The sequence below is a fragment of the Aulonocara sp. 'chitande type north' Nkhata Bay genome, linkage group LG10 (genome assembly GCF_057382095.1).
Source record: "Aulonocara sp. 'chitande type north' Nkhata Bay isolate Kocher_YH1m ecotype deep benthic linkage group LG10, A_spYH_male_GT1.1, whole genome shotgun sequence".
Taxonomy (NCBI): domain Eukaryota; kingdom Metazoa; phylum Chordata; class Actinopteri; order Cichliformes; family Cichlidae; genus Aulonocara; species Aulonocara sp. 'chitande type north' Nkhata Bay.
The window spans coordinates 29,771,816-29,791,872 of record NC_141353.1 but is presented as its reverse complement, the minus strand read 5'-3'; the positions used below and the strand labels follow the sequence as shown (position 1 = coordinate 29,791,872).

At 40.9% G+C, this 20,057-nt stretch overlaps 1 protein-coding gene across 6 annotated transcripts in view; it reads right to left on the bottom strand.

Moving 5' to 3' along the window:
* Positions 1-1,187: 1,187 nt before the first annotated feature.
* capn5b (calpain 5b) overlaps positions 1,188-20,057 on the bottom strand; it is a 66,082-nt gene continuing 47,212 nt past the window's right edge. For 2 of the 6 annotated variants that reach the window (XM_086309459.1, XM_086309460.1), the window contains 9 exons: positions 19,320-19,513; positions 16,320-16,397; positions 15,200-15,395; positions 14,993-15,115; positions 14,708-14,904; positions 13,335-13,456; positions 13,173-13,226; positions 11,970-12,106; positions 1,188-8,603 (listed from right to left, as the gene is read on the bottom strand). In XM_086309459.1, the coding sequence (XP_086165585.1) occupies positions 8,421-8,603; positions 11,970-12,106; positions 13,173-13,226; positions 13,335-13,456; positions 14,708-14,904; positions 14,993-15,115; positions 15,200-15,395; positions 16,320-16,397; positions 19,320-19,513 (1,284 nt within the window). In that variant the 3' untranslated portion in view covers positions 1,188-8,420. Of the gene's footprint in view, positions 8,604-11,969; positions 12,107-13,172; positions 13,245-13,312; positions 13,457-14,707; positions 14,905-14,992; positions 15,116-15,199; positions 15,396-16,319; positions 16,398-19,319; positions 19,514-20,057 lie in introns of those variants that run through there. The other 4 variants (XR_015131316.1, XM_086309461.1, XR_015131317.1 and 1 more) reach the window with 4 other exon arrangements.

Genomic DNA, 20,057 nt, shown 5'->3' with positions numbered 1-20,057 from the left:
AATCATCAACAGCTGATACAGAGTGTCTGAAAGGACCCTAAACTAAGAAACTATGACTCAGTGTTCAAAGGACTGAATAATCCACTGTATCAGTAGTGTAGATATCAGTGTCAGTATTGTGTTGGATCGATATTAGAGGAACAGGATCGATGCTTTAGTTTGGTCTTTTTAGTATAGACATTGCTCTTTTTTCATGAAAAGGCAGCTCTGTTTGTGCAAGCATCGATCCCCCCATGCATTCACACGTTCTTTACAACAGATTTTCTTTACTTAAGGCTGTAATCTTTTTCGTATTTTATTCTCCAGAGCAGGTTTTGTTTTTATAGTGGCTTCCTATCTGCCTCTTTTTTCTAATTAAATTGGTGTAATGTGATGGAGGTCTTTATCATTCGGAAAATCTATAAAATTTACAAAATTACAATTGTATTCCGTTACGTTACTCAATGAGAGTAACATATTGTGAATACTTTGGATTGCTTAATATTTTATCATGCTTTTTACAACTACATGAATGCACTATTGCTGTGGTAAAGGGACCTCTGGCTAATACGATTCGGTGTTGGGTTTGTAGCCGAAAACTAGCTTTACTTTGTCTGGGTCAACTTTGCTAGCGAGAGACAAAGGCTGCTTATTGTTTCGGAGGAAAACACGAACACAGTGTACAGTCGAGTCTTACTTACAACTGGGCTCGTCAGGCACTCTTTTTGGCTGCAGTGGTTATTATTATATTTACATTCTTCCGTCTCCCCTTTCTAGTAGGTCATTTGTTGAATAATCATTTAAAAAAAATATTTCTTCACGTCATTATGCGTGAAGTAGGGGTGACATGGGCTGCGAGATTGAGACACAGGCATTATTAGCCTCTAAATGCGTGTTTCGTTTGGGTTTAGACCAGCGTGAAATTACCAAAAATAGACAGGGCATAGCCTACCATATGAAACAGGAAAAGACCGCTGTATAATCTATCAGTTTCAACAACGTAACTGTATTCTGAATACCACCTTTTTAAATGGTAAGTGTAAATACGTAACGCCGGTACATGTATTCCGTTACTCCCCAACACTGCCCGTGTCTATTTGTTGTACTAAACTGAATTTTTAAATGCTGTAAACAAAAAAGAAAAAAGAAGAAGTACTCACCTTTGAGTTAAATTTGCAAAAATTGCAAAAATTATGACAGACCCAGAATAAGTTTTCCCGTTTTATTTCAAAGTCATGCCACAAGTTGACATTAAATACAAAAGAAAAAATAATAATTTCAGATCTTAGCTATAAAATAACCACAGTGTAACCGAGAACCAAATTAAAACGAACAAGTGTTAAAAAAAACAGAACAAAAAGTAAAGCTCACGCTGAAAAAGAAGACACAGACAAGCACACAGTACAGAACATACAGCACGGCTCTCTGATACCTAGCTATCAGTAAACACGGTAGTTGGGAGTGGATATATAAAATTAACAAGGTTATAAAATACTGATAAAAGATACTTGTTATAAAGACCATAGCATTTTCTAGAAGAGTCACCATGCAGTAGGTATTCCAGTCTCCAGTTAATAAACAGCAGAAAAATACAAGAATCACAAGCTCATTCCTTGAGTGGACAAGACTTCGAGCTCAGATTAAAAATGTCAGAGTGTCAAATTCGGTACGGCCTACATGATGCTGTCGTTAGGATGAACGTGATATCTGGTGCAGCCGCTTCTCGACTCCAATTTAGACTCATGCAGCAAGCTGACGAGGCTGTAAGATCAGCACGCAAGCAGTCGTTCTGTCTAGAAATGATAAGCGCTCTAAATCCAACATGTTTTCACTTGATTCCTACTTCCATTGAACCTTGTGTGCATCATGACTGCAGGTGTCTTCGCTCTTCTTAAAGATTTGGGAGCCTTAACTGCTTATTCATACCAGAGAAGAAGAGAAGGATGACTTAAGAGATGAGGCTCACTCAGGCTCTTTTGTGCTGAACCATCAGCAGTCCTGACCTCTCATCTTCATTTTCCCTCTCTCCGCCTTGCATCTATGCTCTCCTAAACCTTCTTTATCTCTGGATTGTTCCCTTTCTGCATGTATGAAAGGTGTGCTTGATCATTGTGTAGTCCTTTCAATTTCACAAAACACCTGCAAACTGCTTGAAGTCCCCAATCAATCTATGTCATAAGTTTCTTATGCCCCTATTAGAGGCAGGTGACTGGCACTTGGACAATGACACAGATTTTGTAATTTTGTTTCTCTACACCACCTCAGTGAATTTCTACATCAAATAATCAAGATGTGACTAAAGTACAGACTTTACTAAAAGGGCTGTATTAACTGTTCAGGACATTTTTATACATAGTTCCTCATTTCAGAGGCTCAAAAGTAATAGAACAGTTGATTGATGAGCTGTTCTGTGGTTTTTCATGACAAATCAAGCAGATAAAACATCCTAAGAACCTCCAAACTTAGGATTCAATCAGACCCACATTTTTTTGTCACTACTTCTTTTTTTTAACCTATCAAAACATGACTTCAGAAACCAGTGGGTGATCATCACATCACAGAAGCTACATTCATATTTTTTAATCCTAAACGTGTTGGTAAAACTACTGTGCAGTGGGCATGTCTGACTTCCAGAAGAATCGAGGCCCTGTAGTTTATTGATGATGGGACTGCTGATAGAAGTAGCAGGATGATATAGTCTCTGCACGAATGGATAATGGCTCAAAGCAAACCCCAAGAGTAAGAAAAGTTTCTGAAATAATGCAATTCTGTTGTTAAAACTCTTGAACTAAAGCTTAAAGTCTGCACTTCAATCACACCTTGTTTGCTTGATTTTAATTCCACTTTGGTGGTGTACAGAAGTAAAGAAACAAGATCCGAATACTTATGGATCTAACTGTAACTCACACAAGGCATTATGGGAGAAGGAATAAGGGAAACAATCGGATTCCTTTACACATTCTAGCTGATCACTAGAGGTTGTGAACACAAAGTGCATTCACTTGAAATGAGTGTCTAGGATATAAGCATCCACCAGAAAGATGGATCTCATGATAAAAACTAATAAGTCAAGTTCCTGCTACTTTTATATACATACTGTATACTGCTGGATACTAAATACAAAATATTAGAAAACTGGTTACTGTTTCCATGCATGCAAGTGTGCAACACAAGCCTTTTACTTCACACAGTATGTTTATCAAAGTAGCAAGTGGGTTTTTACGGCACTCTGAGAACTGAAAATGAACACTCTGTGATTCGTGGTGGCGCGAGCAGATCTGAAGTGTTTTTGCTACATGCACTGGCATTTTTGGATTCGTACAAAAGTCGCCGCCGCTGTGACTAATTCGGCTTCATTCAAACAGTTTCTTCAAACCTGCTTTGGCGTGGCCATGCAGAAAATCTACACAGAAGACTGATACGCTTTACAGCAACTGTCAAAAAAAAGGTCCAGACACTCCAACAAAGCCTGGTCTGTGTAAGTGTGTGCTTGTGTTTGTGTGTGCGTGTGTCTGTGTGGTGGTTAACAGTGAAAGCCATTAAACACTTTTGGCAAAAGGATTACAATGTGCAACAATTACAATGATCGACACGGTGACAAAAGGCAGAAACAAAACTGAGCATGTAGTGAGGAACAAAAGCATTTGTCCAACTCAAACACTCCATCACCCACAATGCATCTCTTCAAAATAAAACACCTTTTTTTTTGGCACATGAGTTGGGGCTCGGACTCCGTACTCTTATGATTGCTAAATCTAGTGCCTAAATACTCACATGTGTCGCAGCTGTCAACTTCAGTGTTAGCCGTTATATTTCTGCGTCACTTCTGTATGAATAAAGAAACAGCCGGAGCCGCGAACCATTGATTGGAAACCTCATAGTACAGAACTGGCATCACCTGAAGGGACACTCAGAGGGAAATAAAATCCAGGTTGGCTGATGGGAAACTTGTACTTCTGAATAAAAATAATGTCCTGTTCAGTCCCTGTCAGAGTTGATGAAAAATAATCTCCCTTCACTTATCTGCTGTTATACTCAACAACAAAAAAATAAGGGCCATATCTATCCATCCATTTTTCCTAACTGATTATCCGAATCCCAGCTCTCACTAGGTGAGAAGCGAGGCACACTCTGGACAGATGGCAGGTCCATCGCAGGGTTAACAGAATCTACAGACACGCTGAGGAGCTCAGGCATTTTTAGGAATTAGACATAAGAGTAGGAGAGAATCTGGTTTGGTCATTTCTTGTCTTCCAAACACATCCACAGTCATCCATTTCCCATTTAACATACACATTTGTGCAAGAAATGCCAAAGAAATAGGAATCATAGATAAGGAACACTGCTGGGCAACAAGCAATGCATTTCGTGTAACCTGCAGTAAACAGACTGATGATTGGAGAGGGGGAGGGGGACCATATGGGCTAATTGAGTCCCATGTGATTTGTCTGTAAGCAACCTCATTGGTTAAAACACCAAAACTACAGCCCGTCACAGCGACATGTTTACCAGGAAGAGGGTATTTGTCTGATTCCAGCTTATATCTTTGTATCTTATATCTTTCATATCTGACAACTACATTTCACTCATAGAGAAGAGGCTGTGTTTTCTGAAAAATAAATCCCAAGCAAAAAATTTAAGACCCAGAACACTGACATTTGAGGTTGCAAAAGCATTTCCAGAATCCTCACATCTCGAACCATTTCAACAAAAGATTTTTAGTCTCCTGCACAGTAAAAGAACAATAAAAAATTACTTTCAAGCTATTTTCTTTCGTGAAGCCTTGCCAATTTTGTTACTCAGCATCAGCATAGTTTCTTATGAAGTCTGGTTAATTTTGCATTTATTTAAGAAGGATGCAGGTCATTTACATAGTCTGTATATAAAGATGGAAATGGACACGGTTTAGTTTGTAGATTCAGCATTTTTGAAGCCTTCACATCAGAGTTTTGGCCACGACTATGGTATTTTATTGGAGCCAGAATTTAGAAAAGACGATGGAGGGGAGCTTTTGGATAACCCATTAAAATGCATCAAAAGGCACCAAGAGCAAAAACAAGGTCGAGTGATTTAGTTTGGTGGCGGTGAAGTCAGACAGCTGCTGACTACAGCTGTTGTCTGCAAACAAAGCGACCACATCCCTAAATTTTAAGCATTACCAAATCCAAACAGGTGAGTTGAACATTCACCTCGCATTCATTCGATATGAAGACAGAAATCGTGTTCTGGACTATACACACTTTCTTTTTTAACTCTGTAAACCTGGGCATTTTTAACAGAGCACAATGACTCGTTTTGGAGCCCCAAGTGGCCGATATATGAAATGCAGTTTTTGCCTTAATGCTTTTTTTCTAATTTACATCTGCAACTTAAAGGTTGAAAATTTTTATCGTGTGGGAAAAACAATATTTGGTGGTTAGAAAATACTTTAAGGATTCAGAAAATACCCAAAAGATCAAAAGATACTTCTTTTTCAGGAAAAATAAAAGCTCTGTATCACAACACCCGTGCACACATTTGGCACTGATAATCTTCCGCAATAAATTCATTTATCTGAGCTGTCTGATTTTTTTTAGCACATAGACAAAAATGATCTTTACACTGTTTTGGACAAAGAGAAACTCATTTTAACCAAACTAAATTAACCACAGCTGGGACTTCACTGCCTTGCAGTAGGCCACTCTGTGTGAGGGAGGGGGAAAGCCTTCTTTGTTTACCCAAACACCTCTTTTTCACAGTAGGTGTTGGTTAGGAGGGAACTCTGCATCGATACCACTGAAGAGCCTGCCTTTATTTAAACAAGTTCAGGAGCCAAACATAAAGTGGTGAAAGCTGGAGTAACCTCTGCTCTTCCCATAGTCACAGGTTCCAACTTCAGGATCAATTTTATGTTGCAGAGCTTGCCTGTTTTCAGAGAAGTGCATGGAACTGATTGGCAGAATAAAGAGGAAATACTCTGCAAATAAAAACCGGCAGGCTGTCTAATCTCACACTGCTCTGCACTTACAGTCTCCAACACTGGCTGTTTGCACTGTTAACACGCTTCAGATTCAGTCTCATGTTACATGACGTTCACTTTCTCTCTGAGCGAAACCAACAAAAAGACCACAAAGAAGAAGATAAATAGCACCTAAATAGTTGTTGACAACTGCTGCTAATGTTCACAGATGCTAGAGGCATTATGAATGCATCACTGTAGTACAAGACACAACTGCTTCAAACAGACTGACATGATCAGACTGACATGAGGTGCATTTAAGTGTAGACATGCTCACTGCTCAAAACTAGCATTTCCAAGACTTCTGAGATAGAAAGAATAAATATATAGAGTAACAATTGAACAGTACAATACAAGGCTGTGGATATCTTGGAAAAATAACCCATGCAAGACACATTTATAAAGATGCTGTACACAAACATGTGTGACCACTTAAATGCCATGAGTGACAGTTCAAGTCATGGAAAAGGGCACTGAAAAAAAAGGGGGTGGGGCTTGATATTTTTTTTCTGAGAGATTAGTCCACTAATGGTTTACATTCAAAGGAAAGGTCTTAAAAATAACCATAAGTTACATTTTTCAAATTTTAAGGGGAAAAACATAATAACCAAAAGTTTATAAAACTTGGATTGCACTTTTGAAGAGAAACAAAAAACACAGGCTGTTATTTTCTGTCACAAGAAGCCGACTGGATGGTAAAAGGTCGGATCGGATGGCCACATGATCTACGCGAGAAATGTCATCAGAGAAAAGATTAAACTGTACCAGTGTTGGTTCAATATTCAAAACCATCTGAATTCAACAGTTCGTCCGAGTTGTTTTCCTGCTGTGGAGGCAAAGCCAGGAACAAGGCGATGGCACAGGTTGTTTGGCAGGACGTCTCCTCTGCTAAAGCACTCCTTTCTCTCTCCGTAGTCTCCGAGGGTTTTTCTTTTTACCCCTCAAAGCTAAAGAAATAAAGTGCAAGGTGTGTTTTTTCCCTTCAAAAAAGGTCCCTTTTACTATTCGGTTCACACCTTTCCTTTGTGATCTTTTTCTTTCAGGTATAACATGACATTCACTCAAACACACACACACACACACACAGTCTCACACACTCACGCTTGCAGAGCTGCTGTCTTTCGGGATCACGTGGCGTGAGTCTTTGGCCCGGGCCGACAGACTCAAGTCAGAGGAAGCGTCAGGCAGTGGTGTTGCCGTTAAGAGATGATGTGGCACAGGGGGTGGCGGTTTGTCGCTAGGCTTGGGCCGGGCCGGGCCAGGCTAGGCCGGTTTGAAAAGGGGGCCTGGCTCCTCTTTGGTCCCATAAAGCACTTGATTTATGTCAGGGTGAATCTTTGCACTCCACTGGACAGGAAAGATGTTTGCATGGGGAGGAGGAAGGGGGTAGCACTATCGGAAGCACCGGCTGCTAAGCTACGACTAGAGAGATGTGCAGCACAGGCAGAGAGTTTCGGGGTTTTTTCGTTTTCTTTTTAAAAGCCATGCAGTTTAGAGATCGTCCATAGCAGCCGGCGACGGAAAGCATTCTCGAATGATGCTAGTGATGGAAACCGGGAGGCAAGACTTCACACACGCGGGTGCGCTCACAGAACAACACAGAAAAAGCACTGAGTCGAGGGGAGAGAAGAGCTGCTGTTGGCTTTGAAGTCCAACGCAAAAAGTGACAGACTGCTGCATGCTCTCCAAAGCACCAGCAAACTGCTGAAGACTTGAGGTGTCTGGGTGGTTGGGCTGGCTGGCTGGGCGGGAGGATTATTCACAGTCATAAAAGAGCATTTGGGAGACAGAAGCTGATAACACGATGGCAAAAAGCAGGGCTTAATGCAAACTTTTAGAGACAAAGAAAAAACTAAACCAAGGCTGTGCTAAGATAAATAGTATTCAACATAACCCACCTCCCCTCGTCTCCTCAAAGAGGTGAGACAAACTCAGCCTTAAGGCAATGCATAGCCCTTGGAAACAGTGGCACATGCATGGAGAGTGCAGAGATGTCTGCATATGTATTATATTCATGTATATGTGTGTGTGTGTGAGTATAAGAAGAAATAAAAACAAGTCTGTAATTAAGGGTCAGAACAGCAAAAAAATCTGATAAAACTTCATCAGTTTCTTAAACTGTTGCTCTGATAGAGATTTCTGCTACTTTAAGAACAAATTTGTGACTGATGAACAATTTTGACAGGAATGTATTTAAAAATAGTCTGTACAACCCCCTGTACAGCTTCCATCAGGATATACAGTTGCAGGCCTTCAAAAATAAAACCCTGTGAAGCTAAAGGAAGCAAAGGAAAACAGAGACACACAGAGCACGCAAGCGGCAGGAAAAAAAAGACACAGTGAGCTCCCGCGACGGTTAAAAGATGAACGGCGAAGGTGAACGGCGGGCACGGTTCGTACGCCACCTTGAGCTTCGATCATTGCAATCGTATAAACTGCCGCTTCAGATGTTGGTGAGCGTGGTGGACGTGATGAGGCGCACAGTGAGCGTGCCCGGGAGGTCATTGTCCTGGCGGCTGCCTTTGTCGCGCAGGTGAAGCGTGTGCTGCTCCTGGCGCTCGTTGGGGTCGCTGAACAAGATCACCTGACCCAGGAAGGTGTCCACGATCATGTTCTTGTTGTAGATCTGTTGGCCACTCAAGGGAGGAAGTCAGAAAGGAAAGAAGGAAACAAAAAGACAAAAGGCAGTAAGCACAAAAAAGGAGGAATCAGCAAAGGAAATACACCAGAGAGAAAGTGACAGAAGAAAGAAGACACTAGGAAGGAGAGAAGTAAAACACTGAGGAAACAAGGCAGCACGAAGAAATATTGAACCTTTTTTTCCGTTATTCACTCACACAGGTCGTTTGAAACTTATATGTCAGAGTATCTGTTTAAAAATTAAACCACATGTCACAAACAGCGGTCCCCAACCTTTTTTGCGCCATGGACTGGTTTAATGTCAGACAATATGTTCACGGATTGGCCTTTAAGGTGTTGCGGATAAATGCAACAAAATAAAATGATACGACCAAGACAAAAACTGTGGTATTTTGGAAATATAATAATAAAAGTGAATTCACTGTGTAACTGTGTAACTTTATTAGCAGCATCCTGCTGAAATGCGCCAAAAACATTGAAAGTAACATCCTCCTCTCTGACCCTTAATGCTCTCTGGTCGCTATGGTAACGTGTAAATATTTCGTTCAAAATAAGACACACAACTACAACACGGGAAAAGACCCAGGGAAACCGAGTTAACGATAAAACCCCTGAAAAACATACATTTCACGACCGAGCCTCAACTCTCGTGGCCCGATACCGGTCCATGGCCCAGGGGTTGGGGACCGCTGATTTAAAACAATAAAACAAATATTTCTGAAATCTATTAAAAGCTTGTTTAATAGTAAGAAAATGTCATTTATTAAATAACAAAATGAAATGAATAAACAGTCCTTATTCACACGTTAACCAATAAACATAAAGGTAACTGTCTCTCAGTGATTGTTTGACATTTTATAATAGTAAAAAAAGGGATACTGTATTCATACATATACACACATTACTATGTAATTACATCGTATGAGAGTTTATTAGTTCAACAAAAGGTACAGCCACTTCAACGACAGTTTCACTAACCTGGACTAACAGCAGCTAACATCAACAGAAATGGCAGTGCTACCAACAGTTCACCAAATCCTCAACAGGTTCTCTAACTCTGCTTTCAAAAAGTTTTACAGCCTCTTCACAACTGAGGAAAACAATGGAGTGACAGCCTTCAACAAACAGGGAAAAGCCTAACAGTCAGATCCATTTCAAACAGTAGTACAAACAGGTCAGCCGGCCACAGCCATCATCTCTCGTCTGTCTGAAACATGTTTGTCCTATAGCAGCCACAGTAGCTAAGATTATGCACTTAAATTAGAAGGGCTAAGAAAACACCTCAGTTGACTGCAATCTGAAATCTTGAAATCCTGAAAACGTGGGATGTGTAACTGGGATTAGAATGACTGAATTTCCAAAGTAAAAGCGAGGGGACTGGCCACGGATGAATAGTGAAAATGATAAAATGAATCATTAAGTACACTTGGGTTTTTAATGGAGCTCTACTGGACAAATTAATAAGCTCAATGAAGGTCTCCTTACTCAGTTTTGAATTGATCTGTCCATCTTTTAGATTGTTTGGTGAAAAACAACATGAAGGATACCTCATGTGATTGTCTAACTCTCTTATTTATTTAAATGAATGATGTCTCTCTCTCTGATGCTAACAGTGTGTAAATACAGATGATTTACCAGCTCTAATGCCCACTCATGGTTTCATTTCACTGTGTTACAAATAAAACAATTTCACAGCTCTAAACAAGCAAATCCAACATCGTATTACTATTAATAACCTCCCTCACAAATACACTGGTTTACACGTGTCGCCTGATATGGAGCCTGTAACTGATTAGTTATGGATGCTCTGCAAACATCCTTAGCAGCCTCATTCTCACGTCCCGTAGGCTCAAAGAGAGAGTTGATAAAGGGAAAAAGGACTGAAAATGAGACAAGCGATGAAACGCTGTGAAACTCTGCATGAAGACGTTGCCGCGGGACTATCAACCCAAATTATTCCTGCAGCTAGCTCCCACTTTTCTGCAGCCGTCACTGTCGACTGTGTATTTAGGTTCTTGCTTTCACTTTGCGAATACTTAAGATGTTTTGACATATCTACAAATATAAAAAATATATTATTCATGCCTAGTAGATCGTCTACATCATGTACTGAAGGAGTCAATTTTTTTTCAACTTACAAGACTCAAATTTCCCACGTGTTCGGTTACAAAATGCTAAAACACACACACATACAGCGCTGTCACACAGGATGTCAACGTGAGACCAGAGAGCGATGAATGTGGCGAAACGTAAGGTTTTGCAACGTTTTATTTCAACATATGTAACAGCTGTAACTCCTGAACCACTTGCTCGATAAAAGAATTCCAACAGTTCCCGAAAGCAGCGGGGAACTGTTGCTTTTCAGTGATATCAGGATTATTACAATAATTCCAGGAACAGTGTCGCAGCAGCCTCGCTGAATGTGGCGCCCTACCTGGGATTACCATCACGACCCTCATATCACTGATAAAGCACAGAGTTGATGCTTTCAGGAACCGTTGGAATTTTTCAATTGCACCAATGGTTCAAGAATTACGGTAGTTAGATCTAAATGTTTTACCTAATGGGTTAATAACAGTTTGATGCCCCTGAGGAAAACTTAAAATTTGTGATTATGAACATTTATTTCTCAGTAAATGTGATCAATTCTTAGTATTGGATTTTTACTGGCTGGATAACCCTGTATTTTGAATTCTACTGCTACTTTTTGTTTGTGTACAGCGTATATTATGTCTGCATAATAACATGTTTGTTCTGTAGGTTTATTTTTATTTTCTTTATATATAAATTATTTTACATGTAGTGGCAATATGAACATGAGCTTTTTCCCTTTTCTGGAACATTGTTATTTTCCTTTTATAAAACACCTGCTGGTGTTTAAGTTTTTGCACATTTTCCTTTGATATAGGTGAGTTTATGCTTTAATCTGATGATTTTTAAGACCCTATGTGGGTTATATAACAACTCAAATGGCTAGTATTTAATTTAGAGTGACCATGTGTTTGTCAGAGCCTGATGAAAAGCGGTTACAAAATGGTCTGATCGCAGAATAAACACACAGTATATAGCAAGACTTCCTAGACTTTGTTTTCTCATCCTGTTACCTTGATTTGAGTTTAGTGAAACTATGCAATGAAATCCAAAGTAAGCAAACAGTAACCTTTTAGTAACCTTATAGCTACTGTTCAGAAGATGTGCACTTTACATTTTGGTGCCATGTATAAATGTGAAAGTTGTCAAAGGCCACTGGCCAAAAGCTGTAGTTTCTGAGGGATAAAGAACAAATCAAATTTGAAGTTGCATTTTTTCTTCTTCAACCTTTCACACTACGGACTGCAGAGTGACAGCTCACCTCGATGTGGATGCCCTCCTTGGGCTTCTTGCGGTAGAACAGGCCTTTGATGTCAAAGTTTGGGCACCGTGTGTCCTTATGAACTGGTGAACGAACCCTCTCTCCTTCACAGGTGATGATGACGTAGGGATCTACAGCTGTCAGAAAAAAATGAACAAATATCTAAAAGTTTAAAATAGCTCTGCCGGGATAAAACCAGCAAAATGTCAAAAAATGTATTAATATAGTACACTGATAAATAAAAAACAGCCACAGAGGACATTTTTATTAACAATGTGCATTTTGCTGATAATACCTCTGGACTTCTACATTTGAAAATACTATTTAATTAAAAAACAGCAACAAAAAACTAGTATTTCTGCCTCCACTTATGCTTTATAAGTATGTACAAAGCAGTTAAAGTGGGCGCTCGATGATAGTATTGATACCAATGTTGGTATTGGTATCGGACTGATACTGGCATTATGAATTGATACTTTGTTTCTATCCTCTGTTCAGCATGTAGCCCACTGAACTGAATAATTTTGTGGGAAAATAAAAACATGCATTATGAAAAACATCTGAGCCCTTTTGTACTGACTGTCAAATCTAATTTTATTAAGAGAGGTGGAACTAAAGTGCTTTAGAGACAGACACATGGTGGTCATTAAATGTGTTCAGGATTTGGAAACTCATTGATTTATCTCTTAAGTCATGACACACTGCTATCCCCTACATAAGCTAACTTTATAAATTTAAAGTAAAACCAAAACTGGCCCTTGTATTTACTTGGTATCGGAACAGTTAATGACCCCCTGTCGAGTGGCTCCTTACTGTAGTGGTTTACACATTTGCCTAACAATTAAAAGATTTGAACAGTTTTATCTCAGGAAGGGTAAAAATAAAGTAAAATCTGTCAAATCAAACATGAGGAGCTGCTCGCTCTGGTGGCTCTTTGTGGAGTAAATGTAAATAAAGCTCGACTTTTTGGGGGATGGTGTACACTGACTGCTCAGCGCTGATTTACTTATTTAACAGAAGCATACTATAAGACGCTACAATCACATGAACCTTTGTGTTAAAGTTACAGCAGTTAGTTCACACGCACGCACAAACACACACATGCACACACACACAGTAAGAGATTTAAGCCATAACTGCGGCACACTACAGGCTGTAGACACTACACTAGCTAAATAATCTCAGCGGGTGGTGCTGAGGTACCTCGTGCTTTGCTCTGGGCTCTCGCTCTCTTTTTGGGATTGAGGCAGTGCAGCTCTGTGGGTTTTCACAGCACTTCATCATTGACATGCAAATACAAAACACAGCACTCAATGTCAGGCAAGGTTACGTCTGCTACGCACCGACTGGAGTCCTCATACCGACCTCCATTGGAGTCCTGTCCCTGCAGACCCTCAGCGTTCAGTACATGGACCTGAGTGACCAGCTGAGGGTAGCCACACATCCCCGTCCAACATGTCTGAGGAGGCTCGTCCAGGGTCAGCTCTCTGAGTAAGATGAAGACAGCACAGGTACATGGATGTATGAACACAGATATGCCTCATGTTGGAGTGTGACAGGCCTCTGTAACGCTGCCAGTGCTTCAGCAGCAGGTTCTGGTCGGCAGTCCCAAAAGCAACAGGAAATAATAGGTGAAAAATTATCTACTATCTGTTACTGTGCTGATGTATCAACGCAGCGTGAAGCAGTCCTTCTCTTAAGCTAACATGAATGAATTCCTTGGCAGAATTTCTGTGGTTGTGTTATTACAGGAATCAATCTGGTTTAATGGGTGTAAATGTAGGACTGTAACTGTCCTCATACACTGTATAAATCATTTTTAAAATTAAAGACAGGAAAATATTATATATAAATTATATATATTTTATATTAAGACTTAAACAGTGTTTATAATGGCTGAAATACAGACATTCTGGCTTTGAGCGGAAGAGTATACTCTAAGCAGGACACCAGCTTCAAACGGCCTAAGATAAAACTGGAAATGTGCAAAGCACCTAACAGCAACAGTGGGTCTAAGACTGATATGAACAAAGTGCATTGTCCCATACAATTCCACTATTCATTCACTCTCACATTCACACAAGCTACAATTGTAGCCACAGCTACACTGGGGCAGACTGACAGAGGCGAGGCTGCCATATCGCGCCATCGGCCCCTCTGGCCAACACCAGTAGGCAAGTAGGGTAAAGTGTCTTGCCCAAGGACACAACGACCAGGACAGAGAGCCCGGGGAACGAACCGGCGACCTTCCGGTTACAGATGCGCTTCCCAACCCCCTGAGCCACGGTCACCCCGACCTTGGAAACCTAAACCAAGGTAGCAATCAAAATAAGCCGGGGAAGATACCTGAAACCCAGGCATAAGATGATTGAAATAAGCTAGACAGGACAACACTGGTATGAGAAAATCAAAATAAGCCAGGCAAGGAAGGAAGCTGATAATAAACAGGTCAGAACAACACAGAACCAAGCATTAAGCATTGTTCCCCTCATTAAGCCCATGATTTGTCCAGATGTGTAGGCAGATGTTTAGTGTTAACTATTGATTAAATGGGAGGTCTTGGAGCGAGTATTCAAAAAAATTACTTCTTGCAGAAGTAACTGTGTAAAGTGACTGACAGGAAGTACAATTTCATCCAATAATGTATCCAATTGCATCAGCCTCTGACGAGACTCTAAAGATGTAAAGCCTCCGAGTGTAGCTCTTTACATCCACATGTAAGACTATCATACACTTACTTGCAGTCTGAAGGCACATCAGTGAAGACACGGAGCAGGAAGTCACCCTGCTGCCCGGGGTCAAAGGTTGTGGGAATGATGACGTAGCGGCCCTCCTTCAGCTCCTTCCTGAGGAAGACGCAGCGTGAGTTGATGTAGATGGAACCTGCTACTTTCTGCTGGGCTGTGTGCATACGGTACTTCCGATTTAGCTCCACCTGTGAAGGAGAAGATCCAGATCTATCACAGGTTTACTTCCTGGTTCCGCTTTGTGAAGATTTCTCGGTTACGTGTGGGTGTTTCTACCCTGTGGATATCGAAGCCTATTGCGAGATTTTCTGATTTGCCCTCTTTTGGTGTGGCTCTCTTCTCTTTTTGCTGTAAGCAGATCAGCACCTCGTCCTCCACCTTCTTCACATCAAACACATACTAGGAGGAGAAAAAGAGGACGGTGCATCACAGTCCAGCACTGATCACACAGTTCTTAAAGACAAAACCACGACATGTACCGACCTGAGGGTTCTGCAGGAAGGTGGCTTTGTGATTGATGCAGCCTCCGGATCGGTTGCGTAGGGGATCCTGCCGGTGGACCCAGGAGCCCCTCATCACCTCCTCCTCCCAGGTCTTGTGGATGCTCAGGTAGGAGGTGTTGATGAGGCGGCACAGGATCAGGTCAGTGAAGTACTGGCAGAAGTCATCAAATGTCATCCTGCAGGAGGGCAGCAGGAAAAGAGGAGAGAAGAGAGCAGAGAGAGTGGATACCAACTAGAGGAAAAAGCTTGAAAGAAGAAGATCTTGAACAGGTACAAAAGCAGAGGAAACAAAACCAGGAGCAAAGCAAATGGTTAGGATGTACAGAGCTGAGATAAAATGAGCCTAAAGTTTGAGTGCCGAGGGCTTCTGAAGAAGAACTGCATCATTTTATTTGACACGATGAAGATAACCTTCTTAATCTTATTTCTAATTTGACTTCTTTCTTTAGTGATACATGCAACAAAGCAACAAAGTAATAAATAAACTAATAAATGAGCTTAAGCCAGGCTAGCTTATACTCTTGATGCTTGGCTAAACTACCCACCTGTAGGTGAGATACAGAAATTCATTAGTTTCACTGTAAGAGCTATTCATATATCAGAGGTGATTTGAAGGCCTTATTCATGTCTCTGCCTTCCCCTCATCATTCTGAGGTTGGTGCCAAAGAAAAGGACAACACAGAAATGCGTATACTTTTAGACCATGTTTAATTGCTTAATTATCTTTATGCGGTTCATTTACATCACAGGGAATTAAACAATGAAAAACAGGAAGAAGTGCGTTTCACATTCTAGTCTTCCCAGAACAGCAGTTCTGAAGTTCAACCCCTGAAACAGATACATTTCACATTGGTCCTAACCTTGGGTTTGTCAAAAATATAATGTCCGTAGTATGAGCATCTACCTTTGTGACATCAAACATGATAGGCCATCTGCTTTAGCTTTGGATCAAAACATCAAAAATCTCAGCAGGAAGTAAAATAAGCTCAAAATGTCAAACTGTTCCTGCGGCCCAAACATCAGTGCCTGAAAATAAAAGTGCTGTAGCCTTTTTTTAATGTAACAAAATGACTGTGGGTGTATTTTTTTCAGGCTCTCACCAGAACTCGCCGTCGTCCTGTACGGTGACGCCCAGCTTTTCTCTCTCACTCTTGCTCACCTTGTTCCACTCCTCCGAACTGCAGGGAGCAAAAACAAAAGAGCAAACAGGCTTTTATGTGAAATGAGCTTTTGTTAGAGGTAGACTTTAATTTTGTTGTATAAGTGTGTCAGATTTTAGTAAAAGGCCTCACTGTTTCATGACCTGAACCCATTTGGACCTGCTCTGGGTGACGTCTGTAGTTGACACGTTATCTTCTGTCTCATGTGTTGGTTTTACACAACCCCTGCAACAGAGCCCGGGGGGCTCAGGTGCTGCACATGGAGGGGGGATCCTTGAGCATTATCTTTTTGAGCTCATCATTTGTGACAGCTAATTTCCCCCTGCTCATCATCAATTTATTTCCTCTGTGACGGCAGCACACATTACAGGAGCCTTCACAACCTCTTGCTGGATAAACGGCACAAACGAAACACCTTTAAGCCTCTAAAAGACCAACTATAAATGGACCATTGGGCGAGCAAAAATCAAGCCTACAAATGAGACCTCAAAAAATAATGTCTGAACACGTAATTATACTTTCAAGTAACCAACATCCAAGATTGTTTTACTGTTCTCATTCAGCTTAGGTGCTGCACAGAGCCAACTGCTCCCTGTTGAAGTCTAGTATGACACTGCATTCGTAGTGTGGAGATGAAAGCCCACGTCTACCTGTCAGAGCTGCTACTATCAGCAGGGGGAAGTGCCAGAAATATGTACAACAATCAGTGGGAAGACAGAAGTCGACATCCATAAAGAACTTCTTTGTAACAAATGAAAATTGTCCCTGCAAATGCTTCTTAAGCACGATTTATTGATCATCCCTTTCCTGGTCGAGTCAGCATTTGACTTACATAAACCATGTTGTGGTTAATACTATAATCACCCCAAAAGAGCACTTTGCTCTCAGACTGTAGGCTTACTTGTGGTTGCTAGGATATTTAAAAGTAGAATGGGAGGCAGAGCAATCAGGTTTCAGGCCTCTCTTCTGTGGAACCAGCTCAAAGTTTGGATTCGGGAGACAGGCGCCTTGTCTACTTTTAAGATTAGGCTAAAAACATTTGTCGTTAGGGCTTAATCAAGTGTATCTGAATCCTCTTTTAGTTAACAGGCCTATTAACTAGGACTGTTTCTTCTTCACGCTTGTCTTCTCCATCACCCGTGTTTAGACATTTCTCTGCATTTAATCATTAGTTATTATTAAACTCTGGCTTTCTTCTTGCCCATAGGGGGTCGTCTATTTGTTGGGGTTTTCTCTGTATTACTGACTTTACCTTACAATATAAAGCAACTCGAGGTGACTGTTGCTGTGATTCAGCGTTACATACTGTAAATAAAACAAAACAGATCTACTCATCCCTGCGTTACCATACTGTTTTATAAATCCTGCCCAAGTCTTTAATTGTGAGGAAAAACCTGCAATCTGTTGCTTCAAACATGTCTTTGTCACTCGAAATATTTCAATTTTTATTTTCTGCTACTTTCAGTGCAAAATTTCCTTTCATAGCTAACCTTAAGTTACCCTCAGAGTACTGCAAATAATCCCTAAGGGTAATAGTAAACACATTTACACAAGATTAGCAGATTTAAACCATACAACTTTAATTTAAGATGCGTACAGTCATACTAGTAAAATAATATAATCAAATCAAATCAAATCACTTTTATTGTCACATCACATGTGCAGGTACATTGGTACAGCACATGTGAGTGAAATTCTTGTGTGCGAGCTTCACAAGCAACAGAGTTGTGCAAAATACAATAATGTAAACAAGCAAAATACAAGAATGGCTACATCTGAAACTAATAAATATATGTACAATATATAATATAATAGTATATACATCTGCCTGCTATGAAAATGGTGGGACCTCAAATATGGGGAAGAGGAAAAACATTTAAATTATTAACAGAATATTATAAATATTAATTGCAAGACTTATAACGACCACAGCTATAAAGTTTATTTCTGAGTAGCTGTATCGAGTTCAGACAAATGAATTGCGCGCGCGTCTCTCCCTCCTGAGCTCTATTTTACAGCACCAGTCGTGGTATTTATTACCGTGTGAATCATACCTGCACATCAAGGTTTCCTCTGTATTCAGTGCTCAGGGGAAACACAGGTGTTTTACTGGATGCATTAGCTCTGTGTTTATGTCTCTGTTTATGATGCCCTGACAAACGTCCAGCGGTCTGTCAGCCACCATTTACAGTAACGGGTTTTATCAAACCATGAATGAATTATTCAGCGACAGTGAGTGAATGATGAGGGATGACTCACGTCTCTTTAATAACAGCTGTCTCTCTTTCAGCCTTATCAATAATTCAGAGTCTGTTATTATCCGACTTTACCGGCTCCCTGTTTGTTTCACCGAATTTGCCTGTGCACGATTCAAAGACAGAGACGAGGAGCAAGCACATTTATTTTTCCGTTTTACCCACTCCTGAGCTGAAACATTTTTCTCGAGGACGTCTGAGCTGCTTTCATAAACAAGCGGCTCTCCGACTGGGCTGAATTTAGCCGTTCTTCTTTGCTCAGCGGCCCATTAGCTTGATTGCATTTCCATTTTTCATTGTCTACATGACATTTCCCATTGTCCTCTTCTTTTCTCTGTGTCCTGGACCTTATGTATGGATTGCTTTCTGTTCGGTCGTTTGGCATTTAATCATTCGTCATGTTACGTCTCTTAGAAACCTCGTGAGTCAAATTCTGAGGGACTGGCGCACTTTGACATTTTCAATTTATGTAATTGGTTAAATTGATCGTGACACGGTCACGTATCCTATTACGGGCAAAATACATTGTTTTGGGAATGCTCCACATCTGACTCACAGAGGTAAGATGTCTGCTACGAGTAATGATAGATGAAGACAGCTCAATTACCTTTAACAGGGTAGGATTAGAGACTGAGGAGCTTCAGTAGTTTATCTTCCTGCCTGCAGGTGGCAGTGTTGTGATTACCTGTCACTCCAAGGGCCACTCCACTCCTTCTCCCCCCAAGGGTTCCTCATGCGGATCATGTGCAGCTTCTCCGACTTGAAGAAGGCCAGCAGTCCGTGACCTAGCCGCACCTTCCGTACATCTGTCACGGCGTAGGCGTGGCCTTTGACCAAACCGCAGTCCAGCCGCGCCTCCATGTCTTCTATTGTGGTCGCCTGGAAAGCAGAAAACACAGATGCCTCTGTCAGTCTAGACAAAAGAAAAGAATGCTAACAAACAAAGCTAACACACAAAAGCAGTTCCTCTGGTGGCCACTTGAGGCAGTCTACAAAACTATTTAAGGGACCTCTTAAATGTGTGTTTGTGCTGTTGTTCCTTTAAAGTCTTTTTAAAGGAATTCTCACTAGTATTATCCCATCCCTGAGGTTTGTGCTTCAGTTTTGGTTAGTTAAAAATGTATTTTCTAGTATTTAATAGTCTGTTAATTAGAACTAATTATCAGCAGTGGTGATAAACAGGGTGATAGAAGAGGTCAGGCAGGAGTATCTGTGGACTACGATGTTTGCAGATGACACTGTGATCTGTGGTGAGAGGAGGGAGCAGGTGGAAGACAGCCTGGAGAGGTGGAGGTATGCACAAGAGTGATCGCCCCATGGTCGGAAGGTCGGCGGTTCGAATCCACTTAACGGCTACCCTGAGGTACCCCTGAGCAAGGTACCGTCCCTACACACTGCTCCCCGGGCGCCTGCTTAGTGGGCT